Source organism: Schistocerca piceifrons, chromosome 1, assembly GCF_021461385.2.
Source record: "Schistocerca piceifrons isolate TAMUIC-IGC-003096 chromosome 1, iqSchPice1.1, whole genome shotgun sequence".
Taxonomy (NCBI): Eukaryota; Metazoa; Arthropoda; class Insecta; order Orthoptera; family Acrididae; genus Schistocerca; species Schistocerca piceifrons.
This window is the reverse complement of record NC_060138.1, coordinates 919,361,348-919,384,493: the sequence shown is the minus strand read 5'-3', so window position 1 is coordinate 919,384,493 and position 23,146 is coordinate 919,361,348. Positions and strand designations below refer to the sequence as shown.

Genomic DNA, 23,146 nt, shown 5'->3' with positions numbered 1-23,146 from the left:
TGTGTGTGTGTGTGTGTGTGTCGCCGTGTTGACTGGTGGAGTCATGCGTTGCAGCCGAACCGTTCCAGGGGCTGCGGTTCACGCCCCCTCCCGCCGACCCGCACTCCAGCAGAAACCCGCACGGACACGCCTACAGCCCGGTCATGGCCTCGACTTTGTCCTCGGATCCAACCAACGTCGTGCTGCCCGGGGCCCAGGCGGGCCCAGTCCGCGCCGGAGAGGCAGTCACTCGACAGGTACGTATACCTGCCCAGCCTTAAACTAACCAGTCACTATAATGAAATGAGCTACCAGTTACATATTTCTTTACCTGGTCTGGGTACTTAGTACCCTTCTTCATAAGGCTACACTTACAGCATTATTTTAGTATCAGCAATAAGATGCATGCAGCAAAATGTTGTGGTCATGTGGGTCATAGCGTAGGCACAAAAAAAGCGAAACACTTGACATTGTTGGTACAAAGACAGTACAAAGTTGCAAAACGAATCCACATCTTTTGCTTCTTTATTCTAGTTTTGTGCAAGCACTACGGCCCACAAAACACACAGCATTTTGCTGTGTGTGTCTCTTATTGTTCACACTCTCAAGTAAGGAAATGTAGAACATTCTGAAGAAGGGAAGTAAGTGCCCAAAACCAATAAAGGAATTAAATTTATCATAAAACTGCTTCGTTGTTATATGCAACTAAACTTCTTCATGATGGTTAAAATAGCTAATCACTTCATATTTGTGTAAAAACCCTAAAGCACACGCACAATCGATATAAAAGACGTCCTGCCACTTTTGAGCAACGAACCGTACTAGGAACGGCATCTTTTGGAGATACCAATGTGATGCCTCACTGAAAGTGTATTTGCAATAGGGAAGTATAAATACGAAAACCACCAAATACATCATGTTACCTTGGGAAACACTGAAATAGACTGCAGGTTTTCGATTTGTCGGCGCACCACGGCAGAGGACATCTAGTCCGTCCAGCCAGTCGTACCAGATCTTCTGCTAAGCTAAAGATCGGCCACTACACCAGGGTTTCCTGTTTTCTGAAAAAGAACCGCATTAGACTTAAAAAGTGCTTAGTTTTTAATATAGTTTGTTGTGAAGTGATAAAAATGCGATTTTCGTATATTATCAAACAGCTATAAACAATCAAACTCCTTAGTGGAGTCAGCATTACTGAGCTGCAGCGAACATTCGCATCCCATGAAAAATAAGTTCTGAGATCAGAAACTGAGATTCAGTAGATTTCAGTAATCAGATGCACTGTTCCAATCCAACATAAAAATTTTATTGTGCTGTAGCTTAAGATCGCCAATGGATGCTTGTGTGTATAAATTAAAGCCGATGACTCACCTTGGTGGTTGAAAACTTTTACTTTAATGCCTTCCTTTAACATACGAATTTTGTAGACAGCAGCAACATCAGTTTAATTGAATGAACAGTCATGACTAAAACTAAATCAATTTTTTTCTACTTCAAAAGGAACAGTTGATCGCTTACAAAGACATCCCATGATTATTTTCTCCGAGAAAATTTCTACTTAAGTGCTGAGTGCATGAGCTTGTAATGTCAATCGCCCCTATAACACTTGCCTAGCAGCAGAGTGAATTTGTCACAATTAACCTATCTTAAGTCGAAAAAGTGGAAAATTTCTGCACTCCCTCTGCCAGCAACGTAGGACTAGAGTATTTTTGTTCCTTAAGTCGAGATCGTATTGGCGAAGACCCATGAGGAAAATAGTGTATCACAAAAATAGGCGAAAGGACCCATTATTACTGCGTTACAATATTAAGAGTTGGAAAATGTTAAAACCGAAAAAAAATTGGAAGCATGAAAAATTAATTTCCGGAAGTAATTATTCGAAAGAAATTAAAACGGCTGTGTGGTCGCTTAAAAACAGTTGCAGTTTCCGTCTGAGTTGAACTTTATACGTGTTTCGGGTTTAACCCTTCATCCGATGTCCTATTATTAACACAGGTACTATGTTACACATTTTACAAAAAAAAGCAAATTTCTTGAAGCAAATTCTGTACGAATAATATTAAAGAACAAAACAGAAGTTCTTACCATATTGTATAGGAGTACATGAGACTTCGATGTAGACGCGAATATGATAATTACTAATAAGCAGAATAACAGGTAGAACCGTGATGGTTGTGTAATACCTAAAATAATTGTTCATAATAGGCATCACACGACGTGAAACTCTAAATGTGTCTAAAGTTGAAATTGGAGAAAACCTGTCTTTCTACGCAACCAGAAAGGTCTTTTAAATTCTTTCCAATAATTACATTCGTAATGGTTGCCTGCCCACACAAGGACTTTAAGTGAGATTTTCAGTATCAGCGTCGCTGAACTATTTCTTCAACAGGTTTGAATCCAAGACGGGGGCCCTGGTCCGCAGCTGTAAGAGTCGCTAGTCCTTCGTCCTCGTCAAAGACCAGTGAGGAGGGTGGTGGCCATGGAGCGGCCGCCGCAGCGCGTCGCTCGGTAGTGTACCGCCTGCGCAGGAGGCGTGCCCTTGGCACCCTGCCCACGCACTCTCCACAGGCAGGGGCGGCGGGGGCGGATCCGCAGCCACTCATCCCGGTTTGGACAAAGTCTGTCTCCCAGGCAGAAGCCACTGCCACCAGCGCCTCCTCGGAAACCTGCTCTGGAAGCGACAGCAGACCAGAATCCCAGTACGACGCCACCGACGCACAGAGGATCATCGTATCTACGATCCTAGACCCCATTCCGCAAGGTTTAGAAGAGTCCTTGAAGTCCGATCGAAATGAGAACTGGTATGATGCACTTTCTCCAGAGCATGCTAAAGCTGAGGTTGAACTTCAGGGTTTCACTAACCCAGAAGTCACGATCGAAACTCTGACTCAAAGGGATACGCAAGGAGACGGTCTAGAGCAAAGTGGGATTGAAAGCCTGCGTGTCGCTGTCCCGAAGCTGGAAGCTTTGCAGAGCTCTGACTCGTGTACACTGGACCACTTGCAAGTAGGCGATGCAACCGCGGGCACAGCTCGCAGGAAGTCGGTTTCCGCTGCGAGACCGGGAGACATTCGCCGACGCCATTCTTTCATACCTCGCTTATCACCACACATCACCAATCCTAGTCAACAAAGTAGCACGTCCAGCAATGATTGACGATACGTGTAAATGAAAATGTTTGGATTCTAGTCCTATATGTAATTGTGTAAATCCTTAGTTGTTAAATATTAAAGCTCAAATAGTTGCATTGCTTGAACAAATCAACCTTAAGCTTGTTTTACTGTGGATGTTTAAAATAAAGGCATGATTTTATGATATGCAATATTGTCTGATGCTGTAGGAACGAGATCAAATCTGTTAAAGTAATCCACCGTTAGCAGAAACATTGCCCAAGACCAGGTTAAAAGTTCGTGTTCAGTAACACTTTACATACTTCTCGCCCGTCGCTGGGAACAGCGACCAACATCATCAGCTTATTTGCTTCAGTAAAGTTGCATTTAGATTTGGTCAACTTAATATGGTCATTCTAAAAAAAGAAGTCATCGAGCATAACTCACGGAAAAATTAAAAAAAAAAACAATTTCATATGGAGTATAAACTGCAACGTTACAATTTCCGTTCGGTAAATAGAATCCATTCTAACACAGCAATTTGTCTTTCAGCATAACACTGGCGGATTAAGTTAGAGTATCGTACCGAGTCATAACTCAAAGGAACTAGGCATGAGACACCAACGTCCTGACCAAGGGTGGTGACTTTCTGGTAAACGTGGCCGGAGCGTTTCTGTCTCCAGCAAAGTGTAGTGTGACACGACGACCTCACTTTCGTGAACGGACTTTGGCAACGGAATACTACGCAGTTACAAAACACTACTTTCGCTTACTAATATCACGTTTGGATAACCTGTTGTATAATTTTTCACGTTGTACAATTGTTTAGATACAAAAATATTTTATAAATTGTCACGTGGATAGAATTGATAGAAACATCCTGCATGAAGTCAGATTTTCTGTCGAGGAAAAACTTTTTAGTTGCCATCACCGTATTCGTTTTATTCCAAGGGTTTCCAACCGCGCTCCCGTCTTATGTTGAACGGTGTGAACAAGTTTAAAATTTCTTCCAACCAGGGGTTGGACAGATTGAAGCTTCGGCAAGGCGGAAAGAATTCAGCTCATTGTTCTAAGTTTTCATTACAAAGCGAAATGTAAGAAGTGATTACACGTCGAATGAGATGATCACCTACAGTGATGAGTTCATTTCGCGATCTCTTCCTTAGTGGTATAGCGGAACTGACAAGCTACTTAAGAGCATTTTTCTCTTTATACTTCGCTTAAAGGGAAAAATACCTTTTGGGGCACAGGGCTTTGCCGAAACTGCGAACGTCATCTATTAGGCCGCATTTGTGTTGAGAGGACTTAGCTGCAGCAGCTGCCGAGAAGTCATCGATAGGGATGATCAGCTCACCGTCCAAACATGTACTAATCCACTGCAGTGGTTCATCCAAATATTTGCGACGTATCTTCGGTTAACGGCTCGCATACAACACAGTTCGCTTACAGTAAAAGCAGTTACGACGAAGTGCTGGCTAATGCAAATAACACAATGGAATAAGTCTCCACTCAGCATGGGTGCGTGGAATTTAACCCTCGAATTATATAAACTGGGGTTATACATAAGACTTAAAATCAACAAATGCTCAAAGGGTTCTTGAAACACCCTAAGAAGACCTTGCTTACTACTGCACCCGTCTGAATTACAACACAATCATAAGCCTGAGAGAATTAGTAAATTTTATTACGGTTAGGTCAGTCTTTTTACGCGTGCAAATACTCAATTCAGCTTTTATTAGTCATTTGTCCAAAACGTCTGTATATTAACTAGTACTGCATAGCTTGAAACTCTATCGGTTTGCCAGCGTCTGTTATTTCGTTGCTGGCATCGACTGGAATGCTTGCAAACCTTAATAACATGTTCATGGGAAGTTATGTTGTGCTGTACACCCCATCTCAGATGTAGTAAGGACTGGAAAGGAGTGTGGGTTTGTAATTAACACAAGGTGCTTACACATAGAAAAGCAGACAGTATCTGTTTATTTACTCATGGTCGGGTGGTGTGTGATGGCACGAGTGCCAGGACGACGAGAGAATATCAGCCACAGACCCAACTCAAAGGAAAAGTGAAAATTCAAAGACGAAGGAACTAAGCCATTCGGTTTTTAAAGTAAGTTATTTGAATCTATTTATGGCCCTGGTTTCGACCTTGGTCATTTTCAAGTGACAGTCACTGGAAAACGGCATAAATTGCATAGAAGGCCGAAACCTGGGTCGCAATTAAATAAGTCAAACAGCGGAGTGTTTATTTGATAGTTATTGGAGGACTTGCTCAGCAACATGAAAAACTGTTTAACACTTTCGCTGCGGCTGACGCTTATAAGCGTCCGCGCTCAGTCGGATTACTCAGTCTAGTTGCAGCGTCTAAGGTAGCATCAAAGAGTGTAAACTTTTCTTTTGTGTGGGCAGTTATCGAACGTATATTGTCCGTAATGGCGGCTAATGATCCGACATCTGGACCTTCCAATGTGAAAAGGTGCAGGAAAAGCGTAAAATTGAGAGAGGAACAGTGACTTAGTGTACTAGACGACAGTGATTTTTGTGTAGTGAGGACGAGGCATACCACGGAGTTTGTCATTTAGAGGCTGCAGAAGAATTGCAGAATGATGATAGCGTGGAAGCACAGCTTTCGAATCTGTTTCGTGACAGTTCCGAATCTGACGATACGGATCACGACGATTGTGAGGAAATAGAAGACGAAAAAGAACCCTACCTGTCACACGGAGATGATCCAGGTGAGTCCCGGCATAAAGAACCACATAATATGCAGTATCGCCCATTTACGAAGGAAGTAGTTTTGCAAATTCATCCTGCTGGCAATTCTCCTATGGATGCCTTCAGTTTATTGGTAACAGACGTATTGTTGCAACTAGTAGTTGACGAAACGAACGATAACACAGTCAACATATTGCTGAGCAAAAATACAAAAGAGGGATCTAGAGCACTCGCACGTTGCCGGGCAGCACTGGAGAGCTGCTCGCCTGCACCGATGCCGCAGCGAAAGTGTTAAGCTGTTAAGCGTTTGCTCTAGGCGGCGGCTCTTAACAAATTTTTCGGTCGCAGCTCAGAGTCCTCAGCCTCATCAATCAGATGACGTGATTTGATTGGCAAGTCGGCGTTACTGACGACAATGCGGCCTATTCCGGCGTGAACCGGTTGACAGTTGTCGCATCAGCTGGAAGGCAACGGACAAAACAGAGGGATTGCTTGAGAAAGGTAAATAATTACCCGTGCTTGAGGTCTGGAGCCACATTGCACAGTGCGCCCCTCAATTAAAAGTTCTGCAGCACGCTTTCTGATTGACTTGGAATGCGAGCGCGTTACTTAACTGAAGCGTTATCTTCAGGACGGGTTTCCCTTCACGTTGACGGACGACCAGAGCGTGGGCATTCAAAACTGTTCCCAAGCGAAAAAGCTTTCTTCTCCCTCGTGATCACAGCCTGACGATTTTGGGGTTCCTCAACGAACCGTTCACGAAACCTATCCGTCACGCGACGTTTCCGTTGTTATCCACATGCTTGGCATTAAGCGCTTTCCGAAAATGAAGTTGGTGGTATCTATCGTTCACCAATTACGATAAGACGAGCAATGAACTAGTCAATGTGCAGAATTTATTCTCCTCCCTGGGCAGTCAAGTGGAAGTTAGACGGCTGTCACGTTGCAAATTCACTTGAACACATTTGCAATATCAAAGAACAAGATGGGAGGTTCAAATTTTATTTTACCGTCTTAAACGCATTTAGTTGATGTGTAAAGAGACTTTCAGTAAGAGGCGTTTGGTAAATAATTCAACACATTTCTCTGAAACCAGGTTGATTTTATTCATGATTCCAATACACCATGCTATTCCCCACTCTTCTGGTTAGATAACTATTTTTCAACATGATATCCGTTCACTGCAGCGGGCTTAGGCCCCTTACTGGGAGACTCTGTATGCCCGCGTGGTACCACACTGAAGGAGCCATCGTCTTCTTGCATCATCCGCGGACTGTATCCTTCGTTGGGCTGAATGGGACAGAACATTCCATTGACCTTTCGCGAGTTCCTCTTGGTTCCGCAGGTTTGTGAAAGGACTTGGGTTGTCATAGAATAGTTAGTTTGCATTTTTGTGGCCAGCACAATACAACACACTTCATAGTTGATCATTGAACAAAGAGGGGAAACATCAAATAGAATAACCTCTTCAGGGCCCCAGAAGACCGGTGCCATGATTTTCCATGCCGCGGTTGCGGGTTTGAACGAAAGAGAGGTGATTGGCGCCACTCCATAGATTGATTTTGTTCCCAGTTCAAAGTGATTAACCTATATTTTCATCGCCAGCGACGATGTTGGATACGAAATTGTCACCATCGGCCTTGCAATGAGCAAGAATTTCAGGACAGATGGTTCTTGGTTGTTATTTATGGTCATCTTTATGCGGCTCGGAATCCAGTGGGCACAATCCTTTCGCTACCAACAGAGACGTCCAGTTGAGCAGCGAGGTGTTTTTGAGCCATCGATCACCTCGAATAAGTGTGTCCGCACAGTCCAACATTGCAGGAGCCATTGCTACGCGGAAGGTCCGACAGGTTCATGCGACCATACAGTGATGATGGACCTCTCTGGGGGGGGGAGAGGGAGGGAGGGAGGGAGGATGGACTGGGACTGACTAATAGAAGACTGGAATACATACATACACTGGCGACATCTGGTACACAGCTAGTATCGCGATAAATGCAGCCGTGTGTCATCAGAAAAACGTCACATTGACTCCAATAGTCAGTTGTAGTACCGACATTGAGCAACAGTTTATGAACTTTATAATCGATGCGATGTGCAGATCTGTGAAGAGACACTACTGACACAACAGTATGACAGAAACAAGATCATTCTGTTGAATGATATAAAATGACAGAATCCTAGTCTCTGTATCTTCAGCAGCATACTGAAGTTTTCATGTTAAAATTCCAGTGTTCATGGAAAGTATGTAAGTAGTAGGGTAATAGCGGCATGGGTGCAATTTCGATATCAAATTGATACACAAATTAATTAAATTGATCAATTAATGAGCCCCCCACCCCGCCCCACCCCTGGATGACATGTTTTTCTCAACCTGCAGGTGGGTCCCCACAACCTCCCCATCTCCCCAGCAACCCCCTTCCTCCAGTCTCCCCCCCCCCCCCCCCCCGCTCCTACTCTATTGGCGAGATGGCAGTGGTTTTTCTGGGACTCGAACTGTGATTCTCCTGAAGAGAAAGTCCTAATGCACCACCAACACATGGAAACTGCCCAGATGTAGTCGAGGAAGGTTAGATTAGTGTACTTTGGCTGAATCAGTCTTAATTATGTAATTAACCATGAAGTTTGGGCCTAGTTAAACAACTATATGTGTAGCACTACACAAGGACTGCCTAACCTCGCATTACAGCTCAAAAACTGATGATGCTATACAACAGGTGTTAACCTCCTAGGAAAAATAATTTCGTGATACTACTCCAAACTAGAAACAGACACACTCAAACTCTACCCTTCACCTGCAAGCTGGCAGGGAAAAAGACTATGGTGCAAGGTCCTATCTTTGTTGCTGTTTGCAGGAAATACGTTCAACTGATGAGATGTTAGTGTTAGGAAGAAGAATTTAATAAGCATAGAGCTGAGGACAGTATGTACCGCTGTTTGACGTCAGAGTTCGCTATAGACGCCTGTTCGACAATCACCCTGCAGCCCAGATAATGGACGCCAATACACACTACAACAACTGATGGAAAAAATGCATCACTGTTCTAATTAGAAATCGAAATTATCATGAGAAAAAAACGGCACTTTAAATGAACGGGTCATAAGGTAATACACGTACTAGGGAAAATAGCTATCCCATAGGATTCCAAAGGTGGCTGTAGTTGCATGTGCATTCTCCTCAATGTAAAATCACAATACGCCGAAATCTCGAGTTCCTCGAGATATCCTTCCCTCCATACTTCCCTCCCTCTCACCATCAACCTAAAGAGGGGCAGGCGGGGGAAGACGCGACACAGCTTTTTCAAATGGTCAACTGCCACCTCTAAGCACCTCGCAAGATTTTTTGCAGCCAACAGCCACCCCAATGTTGTTGCTGGCCACACCTGGCCTTCTGCCATAAACCCATAGACGCTGGCCTCATTGAGAAGACAGTCCTTCACTAAAACTCACACACTCACACACTCACACACTCACTCACTCACTCTGTCCCCTCCCTCCCTCCCTCCTTCCTTCCTTCCCTCCCTCCCTCCCTCCTCTCTCTCTCTCTCTCTCTCTCTCTCTCTCTCTCTATTCCGATATATCGAAAAAACAAAATACTTTAGCTTATTGACATCGAGCATATTACATATACATATATCGATCCATTTGAGAACTTGTTATGTGCTTGAAAGCCTGCAGAGACAAGCTTAAATTTTTGTAGAATGTACTGGAGGAGGACCATATCCAACAGACTATCAATCACAAGACAGAGATCCTGTATTTCTCCTTCATAAGCAATTTAATACATCGTTTTTTTTCGGTTGGAACACATTCAAACAGAATACGACTATAGTTTTGCATACCGCAATCTACTTTGTTTTTCTACCATGACTTTGAGCTCTGTGTCAACTGCTAAACCGATATTAACACTTTTCGAACCTTTGGCTATCACTGAAAGTTGAACATCGCACGGTGTAAACTATGAAGCTTCTACAACACACAGATTGGTGGAAATAAAACACAGAGGCTATGTTTCTCATTAACAAAAATGTGGAAGATATCGCAACATACGGGAACTGGAAGAGTTTGCGGCATTGTAGAGCGTGTCCAACAGCTATCTGAAGGTGATGATATATGCAGTTAAACTCATCATCTACAGTGTCGCGGTAGCGGATGTTTCGGTATTCCGTTTCGACGAGCATTGTTTCGTCATTTCGCAGTCATGTACATGATTACTGTCACAGTGCTGACAATCGCCGGAAGGTGCCATTCACAACACGCACGGGGTAGTAGGAACAAAAAGAGGTACTGTTATCTTATTGGTAGAAAAATGAATAAATAAGTAGAAAAATGTGGAGAACATCGCAGCATTGGGAAAGAGAATGATACACACAACTGACGAACACTTCACACCAAGTGTCTGAAGGTGATGAGGATTACATTTAATCCCATGCTCAACAGTGACAATTAGAGGATATCCATTGTTCCGCCAAGGCTCCCTCCATCTCAACCAAGTGAGACAATCTTTATGTGATAATCAACAGCACACCAGTGGACGGACTTGTTGCAAAGACACTGTCAATATGGGTCATTGTACTGTAATACACACTGCAGTTGATAGCGCGATTAATTTTAGCAATTTTACCAGTTGTTCTGTAATTTCAAAGCCAGCCAATGACACAGCAAAATGCTTCCCCAATCCTGCATTATCGCTACATCACCCATCCACTACTTTTCCTGTACCATATACTAGATTGGCGGTCGGAGGAAGGCAATGGCAAACCACCTCCACTAGGACCCTGCCTAGTAAGGCGGCGCGGGTCTCCCGCGTCGTTCCCCTACGCTTTGTCAAGAAGTATGGGACTTCATTCCATTTTTCCATACTAGATTGCGAATGCAGCTAGATGACTGTGAACTACGTCCCTTCGACCATATAAACCAAGTATACCCGACAACATCCTATATCGATGCAATTTGGTTGTCTACATATTTCCAGCGCATAGATCGTAGTGTGGTATTTACGATTACGGATGGCCATCTTTCGCTGTGTGTATCGTCTCGATTCTCCAGTAATAACAACAAATCAAGGCATCCTGTTGCGCCTGTTACACTTCCCTTTATACTCTTCAACATCCACGATGATGGCACATCATCTTCCCACTTCCAATATTTTGTGTGCTGCATGTCCTTCCGAAGGATGGAGACAATCCTTCGTGGGCATTATTCTTGTGTACAGAACAGAACAGCACATTAGTCGGACGGTATAGTACTGTACTCGAATGCGCCCAGTCACTCACAACCAAATATTCTACAGATGCAGTGCATTTGCTCTATTTTTTTGAGTCAATGTCAATGTGTGCGTTGAAGATGGATCCATATAACAACCCATGACATCTTGCTGTGCCTATCACACCTCCCTTTTATTCTTAAAGTTCCACGCTGACGGCATAAAATCACCCCAGTCCCACTATTTTTTATTTTATTTTTTTATTTCTATGTCCGTGTGTGCGTTTTGGATGGCTCCAATACACCCAACCCTGTCCTCCCACTGGTGGATCCATCTTCGATCCGTATCCCATCCGTACTGCATTGCGGGTCATCCTCGACACCTTTCCGGATATAAGATACGGGGATTCACTATCGAGGGGACTGGCTGAGGTTTATAGCAGCCATCCATGACACTCACATAGATACAGACACACAGAAAAATAGAGCAAAAGCATTCCATCTGTAGAATATTTGGTTGTTAGTGACTCGGCGCATTCGAATACAGCAATATACCTTCTGACTAATGTGATGATCTGTACTGTGCATAATAACAATACTCACGAAGGACTGTCTCCATTCTTCGAGCGGACATCTAGCACACAAAATAGCGCAACTGTTATGACTATGTGCCATCATTGTGGATGTTTAAGAGTGTAAAAGGAAGTGTACCAGGCGTAGCTGGATGAATTGGTTTATTATTACTGGAGAATCTAGACAAAACTGTTACCAAATATCGGTAATATAAGTTGCATCGAAGATGTTATGGTCTTTATCAGGCTGAAATTAAATGGTCTTACATCCCCCACATTCGTTTTGCGACGAGTTTTTCGCTCTTTGAAGGTCTGCAGTACTGTCGAAAATAACGTATTAGCGGTTGAAATCGAGACTTCACGATTGGTAACCTGCATGAGTAGTTGTTTGTGTGTAGTGCTGTCAGCGGTGGACTGTTACGGTTCTAAGGTATAAGTTGCTAACTGTTCGTTTATAAATTACTTTTCCTGGGATGCGCACTTTGTCGGAACGGGGAAGGAAAACTCTCACATTCCAGGATGCTAAGTGCTGTCGACACACTGTCAACTAACGAAAAACGTATTACTAAGACGAAAAGAAATTACCCAAATACAGTTTTTAGGTGTCCTGACATGGTTGTGGTGTATCACATTTGGAAGGTGTAAGAAAAAGTAGCCAGGCTCATCTTGTAAGTAATAAGATCACATACTTATGGGAAAAAAATCAGAGTACAACAGAAATGAATGCTGTACACATCTCAACTCCCTAATGCAGTTCCTTCCCTATGCAGTAGAGTGGAAGCAAGGTGAAAATGTAGAATTGTGCCAGACTTTGCATCAAGTGAATCACTAGATGAGTCTGCACACAAGCTCTCTGATGCGCCGTAGCAGTACATGGATTTGTTTCTAGGCTACGAGTTTGCAATCTGCACCACTCGTTGGGTCCCATCTAGGTTCGAGAGAGTGTTAGTTTTCATGATCTCCCTATTCAAAACGTAGATCATCGAGAAGAGGGTAATTCATAGTATTTTTAGCAGACTGGTGTATAGGGCACGCAAATATCGTCGTATAAAATCATACAACGCATGGGTATGCCAGCAATATGACCATATACATACGGAAAAAAATCGATGAAAACCTGGTATAGTTACGATAGTTGGATGGGAAATAGGTAAAATTGAGGGAAATACAACGAAGTATGTAAAATCGCGAAAAAAAACTTGCAAAATTAGGTAAATTGACTGAGAATACATACAATTACAGATAAACTACCATAAAATGCGGGGAACTAAGGTGGGTTGGTGATAACTTGACGCTCAAGACCGAAAAAAGCTTAAAAATTATGGTTTGACTGCATTCAGTTTTAATCCTCTCCCTGTAAAATACGTGAATTTTCGTAACACATACTCAAACAAAGGCGACGTAAGTATTGCACAGAGGTGCTAGATTGAACACACGAAACACATGTATCCTAATCCATGACTATGTGCTCAAACATGCAGTCAAATATAGATATTACCGAATTACTGCCGGTTCTCACAAACAATGTTATTGCTTAAGTATTGAGGAGAACAATCAATTGCATTTATCACACTTAAGCCATTCCCTAGAATGTGCCATAGGCGAGGGGACGGTGTATTCGAGAGATGTGGTGTGAGGACGAAATTTGCTGTATTATACTAGACATGAGCAAAAGTACGTAACAGCAAACCAAGACTTCTTTGTGGAAGAGAAATGTCACCATGGCCGTGGTGCTGCTATTGTAAACAGCCGTAACAGTGTTACATCTCCTTTGGCTCCTGATAGTGCTTCTTCTTCGTGTGAATTATCGTGCAGCAGAGTGCTGGTGGTACCTCAATGAACCAGCTGTCGAAAATATTCATGTTGTTTATTCTTCGCTCTATTTCCTAGTGAGACACAGCCGCATCCATCAAAACCGATAATACTACTAATTATAAGCACGATTGATGCCAGAAGTGTGATGAAGGATACATACGTTTGGGGCTTAAAAAGACATAAAAAACCATTAATTTCCTAAAAGACAGAACAACAGTGTCCGGACTTTGTCATAGCTCGTTTATAAGCATCTCGAGCGGTGGATATACACTGGCGATAGGACACCAGAATACCGTAGAGGGATGTAGGTTTATAATTTTTAAGTTTTTCACCATACTGATCGGGGTAGGAAACTTGGGGGTGGTTGTATGTCTGACGTTGGACAAGTATGTCCTGCACTAGAGTATTAAGAGAGTTGTAATCTGCACGACTAATACTTCGGAAACCGTATGGCATTAACATTATAGCATTTTTTAGGTGCAGAACCTTGTACCATAAGAGTGTGTGTTTATACTCTAATATCATTTCTCTTATGAGACTACCTCCCTGGTACTGACTCCAGACAGTGGAATAATGCTTCAGAATTGATAGCACGGTTGATTTACGTGAAATATTTCAAACTCCATCCGTCTCGAATTCCATCATGTATAAACCAAACGTTCCTTATTAACCGTCTGTTATATCGCCACAACACTCTCATGTCTGCTGTACACCGATAAGGCACTGTCCTCCTCGACACACACGCATCTGAAGTGATCTTTAGCTTTTGGGTTGTGGTTGGGTTATTTTTGGGAAGGATGTGGAAGGAAGCCGGCCGTGCCCTTTCGAAGGAACCATCCCGGAATTTGCCTGGAGCGATGTAGGGAAATAATGGAAAACCTAAATCAGAATGGCGGGACGCGGGATTGAACCGTCGTCCTCCCGAATACGAGTCCAGTATGCTAGCCACTGCGCCACCTCGCTCGGTCTTGAGCTTTTGGATGGGTGTCATCAGTATGATTGGTGTTTCAGGGAGGGTCGGTCAAGGAAAATGTGGGAGGAATCTATCAATCTCCGACTTTATCTTATGAATGCGTAAATACTCTGTGACATCCACCCACACAGCGAAAGATGGCTAGCCGTAATCGTAAATACCACACTACAGTCGATCCGCTGGAAATATGTGGACAACCAAACTGCATCGGTATAGGAGGCCGTCAGGTATACTCTGGTGTATATGGTGAAAGGGAAGTAATGCACAGTCACCTAGCTGCATTCGCAATCTAGTATATGGTACTGGCAAAGTAGTAGATGGGTGATGTAGCGATGATGCAGAAACGTGGAATCATTTTGCTGTGTCATTGGCTGGCGTTAAAATTGCGGAACAGCTGGTAAAATTGCTAAAATTGATCGCGCTATCAACTGCATTGTGTATTACAGTACACCGCCCCATATTGACAGAGTCTTCCCCATCCACTCTGCCCACTGGTGTGCTGTTGACTACCACATAATGATTGTCTGACTTGGATGAGATGGAGGGAGCCTTGGCGGAACACTAGATATCTGCAACCCATCACTGTAAAGCATTGAATTACATGTAGAGATCATCACCTTCAGATAGTTTTTGGAATATTCCTCAATGATGCATACTCTCCCTATTTCCATATGCTGCGACGGTCTCCACATGCTTTTATTTTTTTCATTAATAGGGGTTACGGCATCTTCCGGCGATTGTCAACACTGGAACAGTAATCATGTTAATGACTGCAAAATGAGGATACATTTTCGGATAGCTGTTGGAAAAGCTCTTCAATGCGGCAAACTCTTCCAGTCTCCATATTTTTCGATGTCATCCGCATTTATGTCAACGAGAAATATCGCCTCTGTATTTTATTTCCACCAACCTGCGTGTCTGGGGGCTGCAGAGTTTACACCACGCGATGTTCAGTTTTCTGTGATAGCCAAAGGATCGAAATGTGTTAATCTCGGTTTAGTAGTTGACACAGAGCTCAAAATCGTGGTATGAAAATAAAGTATATGGCAGTGTACACAACTGTACTCGGTTACTGCTTGGATGTGTTCCAGTCGAAAAAAAAACAATGTATTAAACTGCTTATGAAGGAGCAATACAGGAACCCTCTCTTATGATTGACAGTCTGTTGGATATAGTCATCCTCAAGTACAGTCGACAAAACTTCATGCAGACCTGTACAAGCTTTCGAACACTGGCCACGTGCTCTCTGAAGAAGAACTGCATGCTGTTGCCGCGTTAGTGGAAAGTGATCTGCGCCACACGATCCTTGAGATCGCCCATGAAACCCGATTGGCGCATACGACTGTGCTTCGGATCCTGAAGAAACGCCCGGGCATGCGAAAAACTGCATCACGGTGGGTTTCACATGACTTGACGGAAATGCAGAAATGGATGCGTTACGACCCTGCCCAGACGCACTATGAGCGCGACGGAGAGGATTTCTTTATGCCGTATCTTAACACTGGATGAGACATGGGCCACATCGTACGAGCCAAAACTGAAACGCCAATCCAACGAATGGCGTCATTATCGGCCGCCGCGAAAATCGAAAGTGCGTCTGAGCCCCAGTATGGTGAAAGTTATGGTGATTCTCGTGTACAACTGTGATGCTGTTATCCTAACGCATTACCTTCCTCCACGGCAGACCGACAGTGCTCAGTATTACTGTTCGTTTTTGGAGAATCACCTGCGACCAGCTTTGCGAAAGAAACGGCGACACTTTCTGCGCAACCCACCCATCATTTTGCACGACAATGCGCGGGCGCATACAGCACAAGCTGTGACTGCATTGTTCAATTGATGGGACTGGGAAGTACTGTACCATCCACCATACTACCCGGACTTTAGTCCTTGTGACTTTGATTTGATTCCGAACATGAAGGAACCACTTCGTGGCATTCGCTTCAGAACTGTTCCAGAGATTCGACAGGCAGTAGACTGCTCCATTCGCACCATCAACTGAATAGCCTCTGGTAACGGTATACTACGCCTTCCACATCACTGGCAACGGGTTCTACACAACGCTGGTGGATACTCTGAAGGACAGTAACAGGTGCAAATATGTAACTCTTTTGTATCGGTTGTGAATAAATAGTTGCCACTATTTAAGCTTCAACCCTCGTATATTTTTGTCCAATATTACAAAATCTGAAATTAATGAAATGCCAGTTAAATGAATATTAAACAAAATGTCTGCATTTATGCTTTTCATATCATTTTGGTACTGTGAGGTCAATATCATTTGTTTCGTAAATCTGGACATGTGGCGTAAAGTGTAGTGTGCACCTAACAGTGAATGGAGTTGCTGTCATATGCGGGAAAGGTACATTGAGTTTAAATTAAGACCAAAGATTGTAATGGAAACATTCATAAAATGTTTCTGCTAAGAAAGGAAAAAAAGCTCTTTGAAAACTTAATAGCGACGTAACAACAGACAACGTAGAAAATTACAGCGAACTTCAGAACGAAAACCGTAGTCTCCATTAACCGTTAACAAAAAAGAAACTTACGGAATTTTGTATTCTTACGATGTTTCATAGCAATCCATTTAATTTTTGTTAATATAAAGAAATATTGAGGAAGAACAAAATTATTAAAAATGTGTTTTACGTTTCGTTAATAAATCGGAGTCTGTGTTGTATTTTATCCACGCTACCTGTACTGCTTTACTTTTTTCTTGTTGTCATTCATAAAATTCGTATGTGATATTTGATGGTTTTACCTGTTATATCCGCTAGTTGATCTTATTGTCAGTTATTCATAGACATGGCTATTCACATCCGTAAAGTAGGTACTTCGACTTATTTTTTTTCGGCGACAGTCCTCATTGGTGAATTAAACAACCAACTGACTGATATAAGAATATTAGATAATAAGGAATACCACGATTCCTATAACTATATTTATCTCAACTCTCTTCAGACATGCTAATCGCTAAGTTTAAATGCATATTTCTTTACAAATTATGGCCGCGCAGGATTAGCCGAGCGGTCTAGGGCGCTGCAAAAATGGTTCAAATGGCCATAAATAAAACTTTTTTGTCGGAGACAGCGTTCTATGCACTGTCATTGTTCCTTGTCGTTAAGGCACAACAAGTGTAAAATCAGTGAAATTTCTAGACTTTCATCGTTTTTTAAAATGAATTCCACCTGTATTGGGTAACGTTGATTGTAACGTATGCACTGTCAAGAGTATAAAAGAAATAAGCTTATTTCAGCAACAACTCTGGGACGGCGGTTAAGTCAGACTCCCTCCTATTTCCTCTCTCCTAGAGATGTCAGTCCATCAGCATAGTAGATATTGTCTCTGTGGAGCCCGGGAGGTACGGAGAAGGAACACGTGACAACTTGAAACTTTGAGTCGCTCCTGGAGGGGAGCAAAGAGCGCAGTGTAATCACGGGATCACAGCGATATAGCTTCTCATTAACAACTTTCAGCTCGTCGAGCAAACTGGTACAGCTTAAACATAATTTAGAGGCAGCAGAGAAAGTAAAGCATCTAGTGGAGCTGTCCTTGCTACTGAGAACAAGCACAGCTGAATTCTGTATGTCAAACATAATGTCAATAAATTTGGGACTATAATAAAGTGAAATGGAGTGGGACAGAGTCGTGTGCATTCTGATTATCAACTGTTAGTCAGACTTGCAACAAAGATGGGTCAGACACATCAGATTGTGTGTCGGGAACCTATCGCAGCATCGCAGTAGGCGCACAGAGGTACTGTGGTGATGCAACAGATAACACAACCAGTTGGTGTTAGTCGTTTGGCATGTTCCTTACGACACGTGGCTGGAAGGAAAATTGGCCCCTCTTCTTACAGTGTGACCAAACAGAAGCAGCAATCAGCAGAAAAAGAAGAATTTCATCCATTTTATTTATTCGCTTATTTATTTAACTTTTTAATCTGATAAGATTAGTGCCTTCAGCCACTCTTTTACACTGGATCGGGCTTTCACACATATAGTGTGTCCTTTTTGTTTATTTATTTATTTATTATTTTTATTTATTTATTTATTTATTTTTGCATCACAGTTACCTAAGAAATACAATGATTTTCTTATGACAAATAGTAAATACAAAATATTAATAGAATTAAAAATGATTTCAATATATGTAGAGACAGTGTGATTTAATAATAGGGGGAGTGTTGTACTTGATAGTGTACCAAGGAAAACTTGATGTTATTTTAGTCAGTACTTAAGTCTAACAGATGCTTTTAGATTTACATGAAGAAATGCACACTAGAATCCACCATAAGCAGTTCCCACCATTTTCTAAAGCTTTTGTTGTTGTTAGGCATGGGGGTGTGTTTTATGCAGTGTTTGTAAATATTTCGCGTTTTATACGTGTATGTGCTGTTTAATATAATAAAGCTATGTGGAATACATTGTTAATTCTTGAGGCATACAATTTTTAGTGAGTAAAATGCTTCATATTTTTAGAATTATTTACATATAATGTTAACAGTTAAGTCTTACTTCTGTGAAATCTTATGGGACTTAACTGCTAAGGTCATCAGCCCCTAAGCTTACTCACTACTTAACCTAAATTATTCTAAGGACAAACATACACACCCATGCCCGAGGGAGGACTCGAAAATCCGCCGGAACCAGCCGCACAGTCCATGACTGCAGCGCCCTAGACCGCTCGGCTAATCCCGCACGGCTTAAGTCTTACTTCTTCGGTTGTGCAATATCTAGTATCTTGAAGCGGAAGGAGGTCTTTTACCACGGGACATGTGATAACTTGCAAAGGAGCAAGTAAATAAAAAGCATTCCATGAATATCACAGTTAAAATGAAATTAATAAAGCGTTACAAATAACCAAAGACGTTCATAGTAGAAGGGAGCTTTAACATGTTGCTTAGACTATCTTCCTTCTAACGTCTTGTGCTGTAAATTTTGAAAATGCATCGTTAAAATACAGACCTTCAGCTTCAGTTTTTCGATTTAAAAATTTATCGGATTACAGAGCAGCGCTTGACTTATGGTAGTCCTAGAGTAATTCTTAATTAGTTTGTGTTTTGAAAAAGTCCTCTCACGTGATTCTTAAAACACCCAAAGTTAAGAAAAGTTCTAACGCTAGAACGAGGCTCGAAAAAGATTCGGAAAATTAATATTCACACACAAAATGTCAATTTTGATAAAGATAAAACACTGATAAATTTTGACTTTTATATTGACTTTAACTTTTGCTGGTCAAACCAATTTAAAACACTTCAGAATTCAAATGAATAAAAAAAAGGGGGGGGGTTCCTGAAACTGTTATGATCACTGTATTAAAAAAATTGATCACTGAAATTATTATGCGTTTAAGATTTCCAGTATATGAGTTACTACTCTTTTTATCTTATTTACTGCTCATTTAAATACCTTTATATCTGTCTCGAAATAATTAAACTTCATTACTATATCAATATTAAAGTTATCTTTCAACTTCGTTAGACCTTCGTTATTCATTTACTGGTTCATTAACAAAACACTTCTTTAAACACTATTCTAACATAGCTAGGACTGCAAATAATAATTATTAACACAAAATTTAATTTTTCATTTCGGGACACTCGGATTGCACAATATTTGGAAAGGAACCTGTCTAGGTTAGTTGTGAGGATAATTAAATGATGGGAAAGTTCTGGTAAAATTTAGGTTATTATTGCACACTTCACTCTCTGATCCATACGAATACAGTACTGAATGTTTCAACCTGCTTGTATCGATGCGGCGGTTGGCGGGCGGCAAGGTGGCGAGGCACAGAGCACACATACAACCACAGCTATGGCTTTTGATGTATCGGCACTTTAATTCTTCTTAGCGTCGCAATACTTTTCCATTTAGTGCCTATGGAATTTTACCATGCTGTGTGGGATTTGGAACGGCATACCCGATGCTCAGTGAAACTACGCCTTCCAGGTGAGCCTCCTAGCTCCAGAAGGTGCTGCTCAAACCAGTACCAGACTCCCAACTACTACAACTGCTCCCGTTGTGTCGTGCAGTTCGCGCGTGCATTTTTCCGCGCTCGCCTGCCATCCACCTTTTACCGCTCCCTGACAGGCCGGGTATTCACCCGAGGTTTTGCATTCTACATATCCTAACACATTGCCTACGTATGGACCAGACGCACAATTACAATTTTAAACATCTTACAACAGTTTCAACATTTGTTACATTTCAATTCTATTACAATATTGCTTCACATTTGACATAAACATCAATATTCACATTGAAACATGTTTACAGTTTTCTTAACTCAATGGCATGAAACAAAAAAGAAATGAAATCAGAACACCAATTACACAAGTTTATCGAAAAATCAGAAGAAAAAAATTACTTATATGTACAATAGTACAGCGTCGTTGTTGTTACACATGCCCCTGTTTCCAGTAAATTTCACTAAGTGCAGATTTGATGGGAACACTAAACCTTATATTTATACCAGGGTTCTGAATCTTTGTGAGTGTGTACAATATAAAATTTTATATCACAAAACTTCCTTTCACTCACATTATATAGGTCTATACTTTTTAATATATCAAGAACATTTACCGATCATTTACTTAAGTGCCTTTGGCACAGTCCAACCTCCTATCACAACATGATTTAAGTAGCAAATTACTCATTATTATTAAATTTCTCAGATAAATAAAATCAAAATTGGGAACACAAACACTTAACTACAAAGCAGATACAAATACCTATATACACTATAAAACAATTTGTTGCTGCTTGCATTGAATGGCAGTCATTTCCTTATTTACTAATAAACACAAAATACTATTTAGAAAAATCACTACATATATTTGCTGCCTATTATTCAGATTTGGGCAGTCCATTTCGCATCATTTCATCACATCACCTATAACACACTTACAATTCTCCTTGGACTATTTATCTGCCCTCTTTGGTGTTTGGCAGTCCTTTATATCACGACTCACGTACTGCCCACTTTGATTCTTGGCAGTCCCATCTTTTATTTGGCTTGGAGCATTTGCTTTTTCTTTTCACCCCTTTTTTCGATACACCTTTACATTTACAGTACATTTGGTAATCTGAAACTTACATAAGTACATTAGCACACTCACAATGCTATATATACATTTACATATACTTGTTACATTTAGAGTAAAATAATTTCATCGTTAGATACAGCACATTTACTGCAGATTGCTTTCTGAGTGTACTTAGGTCACTCACTCCTAGGAACGTACAGTTTCAGGTCCGCAACGTTTCTTACACCTAGGTCTCTTCGATTTTGGGTTGATCAGGTAGTAAGCATTATCGTGTGGAATGTTCTGTATTATATACGGTCCATTATAAGTCTATTTAAACTTGGAAATTTCATGGTTCAGTTCACTAGATTTTTCGTGGGTTTTTAAAAGAACATAATCACTAATTTTAAATTTTGAAACTTTCAGGTTTTTATCATGTCTTTTAGATCTAGATTCAGCTTTTTGCTTTGCCCTTTTCTGACTAATTCTTTCTTTTGACTCAACCCCAAGTTTGTACAAGGTGGAAACTCTAGTTTTTCCTCAATTAAACTTTTACTTCTGCTGCCTAACAAAATTTCTTCCGGTGGGAACCCAGTAGATTCGTGATGTAAGGTGTTCATGACCTTCTCAAAGTCCGATAGAAACCTGCCCCAGGCTCTATGGTTATGCACCTTCCTGTTTTTTCCACAACGCACCTTGGTCGACTGTGACATCGTCCCAAGATACGTTCCTGGCCTGTGAACCATCTATATCTGGTGGCTTTCTCGGTTTCTGGAGTTCTTTGCTTACTTGAACTCTTTGCAACATAGACACTGAGTCGTCTGGTGGCTCCTTTTTTCTGTGTTCAGTCTCAACATCTGGGTTTTGTTTTGAAACTTCGTCATCATTATGTACATTATCGCAATTAGCTGTATTCCCATTATTTTCACTAGTACCAAAATACTCGTCATCTGAACTATCGTCAGAATCCGAAAATTCTGGATCGCTTTCAGGTTCTAACATAAAAGCTTTTCTGAGACAGGCACTAAGTTCTTCCTCTGCATTTTCGTCAGGCTTTGATTTTAACTCAATATCCTCTGTTGGCAAAACGACCTCATTATCAGATTTACTCACATCCATTATTACTTCATATTTAGTGTAATCCTCGTGGACTTCCGTTACTCGTAGGTAATTACCTACCCCTTCCCCATGGTGCCTTTCGGTAACAGCTTGTACTGTTGGCGGATCGTTAACAGAAGTTACTTCCTCGTCAATGCTTAGGATTTCATCCTCCAATTCCTTCTTATCTTTAACCATCGTCCTATTGGCAGCACGCGTACTTTGCGCGGCGCTATTTACTCTCTCCTCTTTAAATTCGGGCCATGTCACCTTATCGGCGTCCCTACTATTTCCTTTTTCACTAATTAACCTCCTTGCCTCATATTCCTTCTTAAAATCCTCCCACTCTCATTGCTTGAGGCCCTTGTACAGATCGTCGATCTGCACACGCCAATCAGTTACTTCTGCTAATTCATTTTCGCCATTTACTTCATTGCTAACACTGCTAACAGCACCTCTTTGTGTGTCCACTGTTCCGTCCACTATTTCCTTCGCCACTGAATTACCACTCGTAATGTATTCGCCAGCTCTTACGGCAATGTTCGTACCTAATTCTGCCGCCTTGCTAGCGGCTTCTCTCTGAACAGCTGATCTTTTAGGCTGGGCTTTTGCCCTCTGATGCTCCACTCGCCTGTTAACATGTATCGCC

General features: G+C 41.7%; 1 protein-coding gene across 1 annotated transcript in view; it reads left to right on the top strand.

The window, feature by feature from the left end:
• Window positions 1-23,146, top strand: part of LOC124776507 — a 199,907-nt gene that overhangs the window by 3,836 nt on the left and 172,925 nt on the right. Inside the window, exon 3 of the mRNA XM_047251533.1 lies at window positions 55-236. Coding sequence (XP_047107489.1) covers window positions 55-236 — 182 coding nt within the window. The remainder of the gene's footprint in view (window positions 1-54; window positions 237-23,146) is intronic.